The sequence below is a fragment of the Homalodisca vitripennis genome, unplaced genomic scaffold, assembly GCF_021130785.1.
Source record: "Homalodisca vitripennis isolate AUS2020 unplaced genomic scaffold, UT_GWSS_2.1 ScUCBcl_890;HRSCAF=3802, whole genome shotgun sequence".
Lineage (NCBI taxonomy): Eukaryota > Metazoa > Arthropoda > Insecta > Hemiptera > Cicadellidae > Homalodisca > Homalodisca vitripennis.
The window spans coordinates 109,344-120,921 of record NW_025777014.1 but is presented as its reverse complement, the minus strand read 5'-3'; the positions used below and the strand labels follow the sequence as shown (position 1 = coordinate 120,921).

The window sequence follows — 11,578 nt, the reverse complement described above, 5'->3', positions numbered from 1 at the left end:
CACTTGTCGTATCGTGTGTGGGGCTGTCTGCGGACCGATTTTCTCGGACCAGACTGTCTGCGTGTCTGATGGTTGAACCCTCCGACCACCGACGGTCTGAGGTTCCCCCACCACTATTTTTTGTCCGGTCTGTGAGTGTGTAGCGCTGTCTGTCGGACGGCCGACCGTCGCGACAGTCTTCATCCATCTGTTGCAGTGAGTGTTGCTGTTCTAGCGCAACATCGTGATGTCTTCACAGCAATCCCAACCGAACAATGAAACTGAAAGAGGTTTTAGTGGAGCTTATTGAGTCACTAAAAGAGAACCGATGTTTGTGGGACACTAAGTGCGATGCCTATGCGAATTGGGATCTACGGAGGGCAGCACATGGTTCGCTGTTGGAGATATACAAAAAATTCCAACCGAATGCAACAATTGACTTGCTCAAGAAGAAGATAGAAAATCTCAAGTGCAGTTTCAGACGGGAATTGAGGAAGGTAAGCTTCACAACATTGATGTTTGTATAAATTATCCAATAATTTATTAACTTCTTGATTTTATATAATTTTTATTTATTTATTTAATACTAGCTGAGTACCCGTCCTTCGTACGGGGATCTTATTGTTAGTAATGAGATGAGTACAGACATAATAGAAGCATGTTCTAAGTTACTATAATGTAGATAGTCAGTAAAAAATACACTCGAAAACAGTCCTAACGGTATTTTATTCGAGTATTTCTCAGTATTTATAAACTTCTTTTCATTTCTGGAACTAAAACTAATAAGTCTAAAACTAACCTCGTGGCTGTTATCGTCTGGAAAAGAAAAATTAATTTTAAAATACCTGCCATTTTGAAACTGTTTGGCCGATCTTTCTCATATACGAAATCCGCCTCAGTTTTATTACTTCCAAGTAGTATTTTAAAATCAGTTTATTATGTACAATACCTGATGGGGATTGCAAATAAATTATTTTGCACACGATTAGTATTTTAATAAGGATATAATGATTACAAAGGGGAACATACATTTCCCCTAATAGTAAGCTAACAATAACAAAATAATTGAAATTAAACATTCATTGCAGGTAAGAGCCAGTGAAACAACTGGAGCTGGCAGCAGCCAGATATATACACCACGTCTCTGGTTCTATGAACTCATGTCATTCTTGGAAGAGAAGGAGATGATCAGAGAAGGATTGGATACTCTGGAAGAAGACGAGTCACAAATGGATGCTGTGGTAAGCAATTAGCAAAATCACGTTATTGCGCTCTTAACATATTCTCTTGAAACGTAAGGGCTCCTTTGTCGTTGTAGTAGTCAAGAAAACATTTTCGAATGTTCTTTCCTTGTTTAGAAACAGTTCTTACACTCGATTGCTGCATTGGTGCCAAGGACCGCAACTCACGCCAATCCCCAGGTCGTAACTGCATTGTATTAACATCTTCAGTGTCAACAGATGAAGGGGTTATGTACATTGCATTTATCTGAGACAAGTAGTTGTGTAAGGCGCAACATGCAAGAACAACTACTACATTTTCCACATTGATTGCAATGGCTTGTAGGAAAACGCGAAACCGTGATGCTAATATGCCAAACGCGTTTTCAACAACCCTTCTTGCTCGTGATAGTCTGTAGTTGAAAATTCTTTGCCCATGAGTAATATTTTTTAACGGGTAAGGCTTCATTATGTAAGGGCTAAGACTAAACCCAGAGTCTCCAAGGAAAACATATGGGACGCACTTATTCGTACCTGGTAAAGCTGTTGGCGCTGGTAATCTCAATTCATCATTTATAAGTCTCTGGTAAAAACTCGAGTTTTGGAGAACTGTAGAATCACACACACTGTTTCAATGTGTATGGACAGTATATGAGATTCATATGAGTTGTTTAAAACTACCAATAAACTAATTGTTATTGAATATTGTGTGGTTTATTTACCTTTATGTACTTCTTCAGACAGTGGTAAATTGCAGCACAGGTTTCAGGTATGATTGATGACAGGAGCTGAGGCGAAATAGCAGCACTGAATTTTAAGTCTTCGTAACTCCTCCCAGTTGCCAGATATCGGAGAGTTACAATCAGCCTCTCCTCAGCACTCACAGAACTTCTAAATAAGGTGTTCTTTTTCTCAATGAAAGGCTTAACCATATAGAGTAAATCGGTAAAACACTGCTCGTCCATTCGCAAAAAATTCTAAAATCACTCTCGTCCAGTTCTTTTAACAGATTTAAGTGTGTAAACCTTTTTCGATCATGAAGCCACTGCTTAGCCCATATTTTCCGTTTCTTCCGGCGTTTTTCCTCAGTTATCAACATACAACTAAAGCCCCGTTTACACTAGCATGTAGCGCTTGCGCAAGTTTTACTTGCATCCTACTTGCAAGAAAACTTGCAAATGTAAACACTAACATGCACAAAAGTTAAACTTGCAGGGCTGACTTGCATGCATTGTTTACTTGCGCCGGTAATATTTGTTCTGACAAATATTACCGGCGCAAGTAACAACTTGCGCGTCAGTTCTACTTGCACGCCGGCTCCACTTGCCTGTGTAAACACGTGACTTGCAGACCACTCCGACTTGTAAGCAAGTAAAGTGAGTGTTTAGACGTGTTCCGGTGTGCTCTGTACATTTGAGTTTAAGGTTAATTTGTATATTTGTTATAGTTGTAGTGGTTACTGAGTTGTCATGGCTGATACCAACGAGAACAATGAAAGTGATAAACCCGTGATAGGAAAGGAGACTGTCAAGAAGGAAGGAAAAAAGGTAAAAAAGTATGATAAATGGAACATAAACAACATTGAAACTTTTTTGGAACTGTATGAGGGATACCCTTGTTTATGGGATTATAAATTGGCGGAATATAAAGATAGAAATCTTAAAGAAGACGGCTGGTTACAGATTGTAAAAGGAATGAATATGCCAAACTTTACTGTTAAAGATGCTAAAGAAAAGATGCGAAGCCTGAGGAATACATATTCAAACGAGCTAGTAAAAATAACAAAAAGCAAGTCTTCAGGAAGTGGTTTAGATGACGTATACACACCGACACTGAGGTGGTTTCCAACAATGGACCGCATATTAGGAGCAGTTGTGAAGACAAGAGAGAGCCAAGTAATTGGAATTCCAAATGAAGATGGTAATAAGGTAGGCATTAAGTTTTGTAATGTAAGGTAACTTAAGCCTAAATAACAACATAATGTAAAACGGTTTTTTCCATTAACGTTTATTTAATCAATGTTCAAAATGAAACACATTATACATACAGTTACAGTTACATTATACATGTATTGATGGTACCATTAAATGCCAATTTGGCTGAATTAGCCCAAATTGATTGTCAAACACTTAAATGTTCCTGATTTTGGACGAACTGAAATTGCCATGGTACACTACCTTCTCCCATGAACCAATCTGCTAACTCATCCCTCACCATCTTCGCCCTTTTTGTAGGATTACGTAAGTGTCCAAAATTTCTAACTTTCAGTAAACCTTCTGCTCTCACGTTTTTGTGCCAGTCACCTTCAATTATTTCACCAGTTTCAATATCTTCAACGTCAACACAACCTCTGTAAAAATAAACCCCTGGGCTTGTAATACGTAGCCAATTATGCAATGCAATCGTTGCTTTAACAATGCTGTCAACCTTTTCAGGTGATAAGGGAATAGGCTTTTCAAATATACGAAATCTTGATGCCAGTAATCCAAAAGCATTCTCTACAATTCGACGAGCTCTAGACAGTCTGTAGTTGAACACTTTTTGCTTTAAAGTTAAGGGCCCTGCCCTTTTAGTGTAAGGTTTAAGTAAATATTCCCTTAAAGGAAATGCATCATCTGCAACGAACAAAGCGTTTTCAGGCAGGTTTAATGTGTTATTATCTATAGCCTGTTGCAACTTACTATTTGCCAACACTCCGCCATCGGATGCTCGGCCATTGCTCCCTATGTCAACGTACGTAAAACAATAGGCATCATCGACCACACCAAGAAGTATAGTACTGAAATTTCCTTTATAATTGTAGTAATCTGACCCGGATTCATTTGGACAACGTATTTGAATATGTTTTCCATCGATGCTACCACAACATCTAGGAAAGTTCCATCGTGTTGAAAAACCGCTCATTATGTCTTCCCATCCGGCTTCCGTCATTGGCATCTACAAAAAATAAATATTGTCATGTCGTAACACATATAAAATATCAGAACATGTTTTACTTTTAACAGAAACAATTTTCATTAAGTTACACCTTTTTTCCCCACAGGACCAACGAAACGAAGAATCCCAAGATATTGATGCTGAGAGTGACGAACATCAAACACCCCGTATCAAGAGAAAGATTACAACTGACCACCAAACTGTTATTCCTCCCAAGATTAGAACTGCATTTAAAACAAAAACAGATGAGAGAGTACAGAAAATTGAATCTTCCATTATAACACTAAAAGAGATATCAGATAAGGCATTTGAACCACGGAATGTACAGATGACAGAAATCAATGAGTTCGATTTATTCGGCCAATTTGTTGCTTCCCAGTTGAAAAAATTGCCTGAGTCATCCGCTTTACTTGCCATGCAACACATTCAAACCCATTTGTTTGAATTAAGAATGAAAAGAAACATACAACCTGCCCAACATAATAACGTACAAAGTCCGTCCCAAAATTTATTATCTCCATCTCCAAACTACTCATCTCATTCCAATATCGAGACTGTTATTTCAAAAAGTCGTATGTCAAAAATTCGGTTTTTTTTTTATTGCCTTAAAATGTGGCAAATTATGTTTCGCTTCAAGCAGCAAAATCTCTTATGTCAACAGCTGGTCGAATGTGAAATATAAGCTATTGTTTAAAAGTTGTATGTATTCTCTACTGATTTGTGCTACTGCAAAATGTCTTATGTCTGAGAAGACTGGAAGAGAAGGTAAGTTGTTTTTGTTTTCCTTCTTCTCTACTAAATATATACAATTATTCTGTTCTATTTCTGTTCATAAATGTTTCAGAAAGGTTTAATTTGTAACCTACACATTACTTCATAGTGTTTACAGTCTTTAAATCTTACAAAAGAGTTATTTACACTGTTAAATTCTGTTGACGTGTTTTTAGGTTATGTTTGTAACTCCAACTCAAGCTTTAGAAAAATGATTTTCAACATTTTAAGTATTTCTACTATATGAATAGACTTCATAATAGAGTTTTAGGACACAAGTTATGGTTTAATATGATTATATCATGCATAATCTTAATATTTATTTCGGTACTAAAATGTCTTATGTTTGGTATAAGTCTTGTGTTTGGTATTTAGCCTATTTGCATTTTCAAACATACGACTTTTTGGAACTTATATTAAATGCAATCTTGCATTGTTTCAGAAAATGATGCAAAGGGGAAAATTGATGGTCGAACTAGCAGAAAAAAGACTGTCTGTTATAAATGTGACCCTACCAGCTGCAAATGAAGTGAGCGTTGCTGAAAACTTAGAGGAAGGTAACCTATAGATTGTTACAACCACATCTTTCATCTTCATTAGGATTAATATTATGCTATTTATATCTTGTAAGGTTTTAAATTACCTTTAAACATATAGCCTATGCTAGGGTGTGATAAAATACAAAACAATCTGTAATTTCTAGACCACCAATATAGTTTAGGCTACATACTTCTTTCAAAAAAAGCACCTTGATTTTGACTTTAAGCCTGATTTTGAAATGCAATTCATTAAACCTTTTTTTAAGTACATCAACTGAGATATATTTTTAACATTGTTACTCTAGACTAGAGGCTACTTAGTTTGTATGCTAAATTTATATTACTTAAAATGTTACAGATGTGCCTCTCACTGCAAGTATATCTGTCCCTACTGTTGCGACTGTGAACCTTCCGACTATGAAAGAAACAAGACATCGGTTTGGCTTGGCTGATAATATAGAGCATGGTAAGTTAATCACTAACCTTTACTTTATTATACTAAGTATGTATTGATGGCAAACATTGTATTAAACCAAGGAAAAGTAAAAACATTGGGCCAACTGTTTTCATCGCTTCAATTTGTGTATAATTAACAACAACCAGATTTTTAAACAGCCTAAGGACTTTCTTTCAGCAACACTTTGGCCAATCCGATTTCTCAATCCAAAAATGTGTTTAAATAATCTTTCAAGCTGGTAGAATTTTAATGCTAATTATATTGTTGTTAATGTTGCAGGTGAACCAGACGTGGCTGCTGCTAAAGAGGGAATACCAGTGCCGGTTGAAGTTGGCAGTTCTCCTCTTATTGATTTAGAGGAAGTCGACGAACAAGCAGTTGAAATACCTCTTTCGTACAAGAAAGAGAAACTCAGAGGAACCAACCAAGAATCTGCTAGACCTAGCCGAAATAAAAAATCAATAGGGAGAGAAAAAGTTCAGAAAATTTTACAACAAACTGATGATAGTATAAATGATCCCTTATTTTCTTCTGATTCAGATGTTTATGAGCCTAGTTCAAGCTCTAGTGATGAAGAATCCTGCTTTTCAAAAAGAATTAAAGTATTGAAAAAAGTACGTGAAAAACAAAACATTTCTCCTCCTATCATTGCCGTAAAACCCCAAAGTTTGGTTAACAGGTCAGATAACACTGATAACAATCAACAAACTGTTGAAGAAGTTGGTGTGTTTCATGAGAATAGTCCTTCTCCAATGGTTGAAGAGGAAGAAGATTATATAGTAGAGAACCGTGGTCAGGTGGAACAGCCTATAGGAGGCATACAAGAAAAAAGGAAAACGGAGGAAAGGAGAAAATGCAGATCCAAGGGACTGGGAAAGGAATGTTAACTCTGCTAAAAGAAAAAGAGGAGAGCCTTATTTAGGGTTGAAGAAACAAGAAAGTGAAAATGGCAGAAAATACAAGTTCAATAATGAAAGGAAAGGGAAAGAGGTGAAAGATCGATGCAGATGCAAAAATGGTAGGAACTATAGCTGTGACAACGTAACAGATCTGGACAGAAACCAACTTTTCACAAATTTCTGGAAGAACGTAGATAGTTGGGAAGCAAAGCGAGCTGTAATTGTATCACTGGTAGAAAAATCACACCCTAACTATCGGCGAAGTACAACTGATGTTGAGAATTCTCGCAAAAATGTGTCTTTCAAATACTACCTAAAAGTGGGGGACGGTAAAGTTAGAGTCTGCAAGAAGATGTTTTTAAACACATTCTGTCTTGGTGAAAAATCAGTCAGATCTTGGGTATTGAAAGGACCTATGGACCAACCACTGCCACAAGAAAATAATCCAGATGATATTCAGCAAGTTAATGAGATTTTTCCAAATAATAATGACCAGGAGCCAAAAAAAGATTCTGAAAAGAGAGATACTGTTCGGCAGTTTTTGAATTCTCTTCCAAAAATGGAATCCCATTATTGTCGGGCCAAGACAACAAAACAGTATTTGGAACCTAATTGGGAAACCAAATCCCAGCTACATAGGGAATATAGCCGTTGGTGTGAGGAGAGGAATCTTGAAACAGCCTCAAGAGCTCTTTTTCACAAAGTTTTTGTTCTAATGAACATAGGATTTTTCATACCAAAAAATGATCAATGTGAAACGTGCATCAAGTTTAAGTTGAGAAAGATCACAGAAGAGGAGTATCAGCAGCATCAAAGTAGAAAAGAAGGAGCTAGGAATGAGAAGGAAATCGATAAGAAGAAAGCAGCAGAGTCAAATAATACATTGGTAGTGGCCGTTGATGTACAAAAAGTGTTGACATGCCCAAATATTAAGGCATCTTCATCTTACTACAAAACTAAGTTAAAAGTACATAACTATTCCATTTACAATCTTGCAAACCATGATGTAACATGCTACATCTGGCATGAGGGAAATGGTGAGTTAAATGGTGATATCTTTGCCTCCATGCTTGTGAGGTTTCTTACAAAACAAATAGAAAGTTGCCCAGACATTACTGATGTTGTTATTTGGAGTGATGGTTGCACCAACCAAAACAGATGCGAAACAGTGTCGAACGCTCTTTTGTACGTTGCCATAAATAAAAAGGTAACAGTGTACCAAAAATACCTCGAGGTGGGCCACACCCAGATGGAAGTAGATAGTGTGCATAGCACAATTGAAAGGAAATTAAAAAAACATGAACACTTTGTTCCTGCAGACTTTGTTAGAGACATCAAGGAAGCTCGAAGATTTCCAGGCCCCTACTCTGTAGAAACCCTAACATACAAAGACTTTTCTAGCTATGCTGATGGTTACTACAAAAGTATAAGACCCGGAAATAAAAAAGGCGATCCTTATGTAACAGACCTCAGATGCCTTAAGTACAATTCCGATGGTCAAATATGGTATAAACTACAGTTCTCTGATAACTGGGCCCTTCTGCCTAGGCGTCCCAAATCAATAACAGAGGTTTACTCTCAGCTCAAACCACTGTACAACAAGCCAGTGCCCATCACAGCTAGAAAATTCAAGGACCTGCAAGAGTTGAAAAACCTCCTAGAAGAAGATTACCGTTTGTTTTATGACCATTTGTGTCATGAAAACTGATTAAAAAACTAGTTTAGGTTATGTCTTTATTCAAATGTAAAATAATATCTTTAATAAAGTGTGTTTCATAAAAAGTCGTATGTTAATAAAACACCCTAATTTGTGTACAAAAAGTCTTATGTCTGTGTAAAAATGTCGTATGTTGAGATATAATTGTAATTTTAATTGCAAAAAGTCGTATGTGCGTTAAAAACCCATAATTATTAACTTACATCAATAAGCACCTTTTAATATATTATTAAATCATAATAATAACCTATTAACTCATTTCCAGATCTATAATATTAACAAGTAACAAAATATTAAGTTTTTTTGCTCTCTTGAAAAGTGCCCCTTTTGACGTACGACTTTTTGCAATAACAGTCTCGATATTGAGTATTCACGTGTTGGCCCAAGTGAGGATAGTGCAGCCTCTCCCGTGTATCATAATATGGACACGTCGGCTCAAATAGTGCAGGATAACAACTTATTTGTCAATGGCTATAAAACAGTATTTTAAATGAAGGCGAAGGGGAAGAAACCGACGACATCTAAAAAAAGTTCAAAGACATTTTCAATACCTAATTTTTGGTCTCTATGACACTAACATTTTTTACCAATTTCCAATCTACTGCTAATCAATATTTCCTTTGACTATTGTATAATAAATTTATTATCATTGAACTTGTGTTTAAATGAAGTACACATATCCTCAAAAACCATTTTATTAATAGCTAGGAAAATCTCTTACCTGCACAAATTCCTGCAATGCTTCATATATAGCAGCACAAACATCAGGAATGAATTTTGAAATAGTGCATTTTGGTACTCGATAAAAAATACTGTAGGGAAGCAAAGGAATCTCCAGTAGCCAAAAATCTTAACGTAATTTGTAACTTAATTTTTGCTGGTAGGGCTACCCTCATCTTTGTATCCTTTTTCTGTATGCACTCTTTCACATGGTCTAGCAATTCGTCAAATTTATTTTTTGAGAGACGGAGGATGTTCCTAAAGCTATCTTGGTCTTCTCTCGCCAATTCATCTAATAGTTTTGATCCTCCTAGTTGCAGCCTTCTTGAAACCCATCTTCTTTCCCAGCATGACCTTTTTTTTCTTCTCTTTATATTTAATAGTAATTCATTTGCTTCTACAAAAAGCTCATCACGTAACACACTAACTGCATCTCTCATTACAGCCCTAACGTCCTCTATAACATCCGACATTCCGCATCACATGTAGCACTGCACTGACTGGAATTGAGGCTAGTTCCACTTGCAGTAGGTGTAAACCTTGACTTGCATGCAAGTACAGCTTGCATTAACTTGCACGTCCTACTTACGCAAGCGCTACATGCTAGTGTAAACGGGGCTTAAGAGCTAAACCTATTTTCTGGTTCCTAGACATCACTGGTGCCATGACGTACAGGTGTTCTCATCACGGTAGTGTGTGGGGCTTATAAGGTTTGTTCATCCACAATCTCGTCCTCCTCCATAACACTTGATTGGGATGAAAAACGGGAATGTGTGGAAGTGTTTCGTGATCCTTGGGAGCGATTGACAATCTTACTTTTAATACTTTGTTTTAGTTTGTCGTTGAGCGCTTTTCTTTCAGCTGGCGTTAGCTGTTGAGGCTTTAGTTTCCCGGATACATTAGTTTTTTCGTTTGGTGTTTTTTATAAATTTTTCTCTAGTGCTCTGTAGACGAGGATCGTCAGATGTCTTCGCTGGAAGTAGCTTCTGTTGTACTTGGGGGATTGGATTGAAGTTAGCCGAGAGTAAACTAATGACATTTGCCATTTGTTGTGTCAGGGCTTCAACCATCGCCTCCAAGGAAGAACAATGAGAACAGGAAGGAGTATCTCGGGTTGTCGAGGCAGCAGCTTTTGCGTAGGACACATCTTTCTTCGGCAGTTGAGCTGTTTGTCTTCTATATTCTTTGCGAGCATCCACGAATGACAGCTTGTTAACTGTGGCAATGTTTATTACCTCCTTTTCTTCTAGGTATATCTTGCAATTTCTTGAGGCTGCGGAGTGTTTTCCTTTGCAGTTAACGCAGAAGGGTTCTATGTTGCATGTCTTTTTGTTGTGGTCTTCCTTACCGCATTGTACGCACAGTTCTTTGTTTTGGCATACTTTACTAGAATGTCCGAACTTCTGACATCGAAAACATCGCTGTGGGTTTCGAAAGTACGGACGTACAGACAGAACAAGATATCCTGCCTTAATCGTCTCCGGAGGGTGGGGTAAGTTGAAGGTTAGGATATGCCCGGTAGTTGCGATTTGATTCGTTCCTTCCATCCGGGTTATTCTGACGACATCAGTTACGAAACTAGGTTTAAGTTGTTCTTTTACCTCATCTAGATTGCATTCTAGCAGCTCCCTACTGAAAACGATACCCTTTGAAGAGTTCAGGGTACCATGGGGTTGAACTACTACTTGAAATTGATCAAAGAATGAGGTCATCTTCAGTAGTTGTTTCGATTGCTTACTATCAACCGCTTCCACCAGAACAGTTCCATCTCGAAGTTTCTTAATGGAGTTTGGCTGGCCTCCTGCTCCTACAATTGTCTTGTTAATAAGGAAGGGACTAGCTTTGGATAGAGGGTTCTTTTCATCTCTCGACTTGAAGACTAGGAACAGTGGAGTGTTTGTTGCATAGGCCTCGTCATTTTGATCTATTCTTCTTTGTTTGCTGTCCTCTTCTTGCATGGAGTCAGGTGATGGTCTTTTCAGATTACTTTCGCAATCTCTGTTTACTACACTGTGCCTTGGAGTTGGGGAGGTATCCATAGAAAGTTAACCAGCGCTTTGTGTGAAGAGGTGCGGGCCGAAACACCAGGAACGGGCGTGCCCTCGGGTCCTTGAACAAACAGACCCTACCCCAGTTCCCCGGGGCCTGGTGTTAGCTCGTTTAACCGAGACGGGAATTCGCGCACGACTCGGGCTCGCACGTAGCAGCAGAGACTCCGACATCTCTGCTCACTTCACACTTCCTGACCAAGGACTGACGTGGCTGGTTTCAGATCCGTATCTTCACTGACGCGTCGGCAGCGCAAATGCACATCAGCCCCAGCACACTAACAAGAAGGC

At 37.9% G+C, this 11,578-nt stretch overlaps 4 protein-coding genes across 5 annotated transcripts; 3 read left to right on the top strand and 1 right to left on the bottom strand.

The window, feature by feature from the left end:
• Positions 1-254: 254 nt before the first annotated feature.
• On the top strand, positions 255-1,232 carry LOC124371063. Its single transcript, XM_046829375.1, has 2 exons — positions 255-476; positions 1,068-1,232. Exons 1-2 carry the CDS (start codon positions 255-257, stop codon positions 1,230-1,232), a joined length of 387 nt encoding a protein of 128 aa, XP_046685331.1.
• A 1,374-nt stretch (positions 1,233-2,606) lies between these two features.
• Positions 2,607-4,465, top strand: LOC124371061. Its single transcript, XM_046829372.1, has one exon. It carries the CDS (start codon positions 2,669-2,671, stop codon positions 3,155-3,157), a length of 489 nt encoding a protein of 162 aa, XP_046685328.1. The 5' UTR covers positions 2,607-2,668; the 3' UTR covers positions 3,158-4,465.
• A 222-nt stretch (positions 4,466-4,687) lies between these two features.
• Positions 4,688-6,800, top strand: LOC124371060. Of its 2 annotated transcripts, XM_046829371.1 has the most exons (4): positions 4,688-4,901; positions 5,350-5,464; positions 5,805-5,912; positions 6,183-6,800. In XM_046829371.1, exons 2-4 carry the CDS (start codon positions 5,353-5,355, stop codon positions 6,788-6,790), a joined length of 828 nt encoding a protein of 275 aa, XP_046685327.1. In that variant the 5' UTR covers positions 4,688-4,901; positions 5,350-5,352; the 3' UTR covers positions 6,791-6,800. The 2 variants fall into 2 exon arrangements, with proteins under 2 accessions (XP_046685327.1, XP_046685326.1); XM_046829370.1 differs by having other exon boundaries at positions 4,688-5,464.
• A 3,338-nt stretch (positions 6,801-10,138) lies between these two features.
• On the bottom strand, positions 10,139-11,278 carry LOC124371062. Its single transcript, XM_046829374.1, has one exon. The coding sequence runs from the start codon at positions 11,276-11,278 to the stop codon at positions 10,139-10,141; it is 1,140 nt and encodes a 379-aa protein (XP_046685330.1).
• Between the last annotated feature and the right edge of the window lie 300 nt (positions 11,279-11,578).

What these genes read in the sequence shown, in the direction of transcription:
- LOC124371063 (XM_046829375.1), top strand. Translation starts at nt 255, where the DNA reads ATGAAACTGAAAGAGGTTTTAGTGGAGCTTATTGAGTCACTAAAAGAG. An exon ending in TCAGACGGGAATTGAGGAAG is followed by an intron (nt 477 to 1,067) that starts GTAAGCTTCACA and finishes CATTCATTGCAG; the next exon opens with GTAAGAGCCAGTGAAACAAC.
- LOC124371060 (XM_046829371.1), top strand. Translation starts at nt 5,353, where the DNA reads ATGATGCAAAGGGGAAAATTGATGGTCGAACTAGCAGAAAAAAGACTG. An exon ending in TGCTGAAAACTTAGAGGAAG is followed by an intron (nt 5,465 to 5,804) that starts GTAACCTATAGA and finishes AAAATGTTACAG; the next exon opens with ATGTGCCTCTCACTGCAAGT. An exon ending in GGCTGATAATATAGAGCATG is followed by an intron (nt 5,913 to 6,182) that starts GTAAGTTAATCA and finishes TTAATGTTGCAG; the next exon opens with GTGAACCAGACGTGGCTGCT.
- LOC124371062 (XM_046829374.1), bottom strand. Translation starts at nt 11,278, where the DNA reads ATGGATACCTCCCCAACTCCAAGGCACAGTGTAGTAAACAGAGATTGC.
- LOC124371061 (XM_046829372.1), top strand. Translation starts at nt 2,669, where the DNA reads ATGGCTGATACCAACGAGAACAATGAAAGTGATAAACCCGTGATAGGA.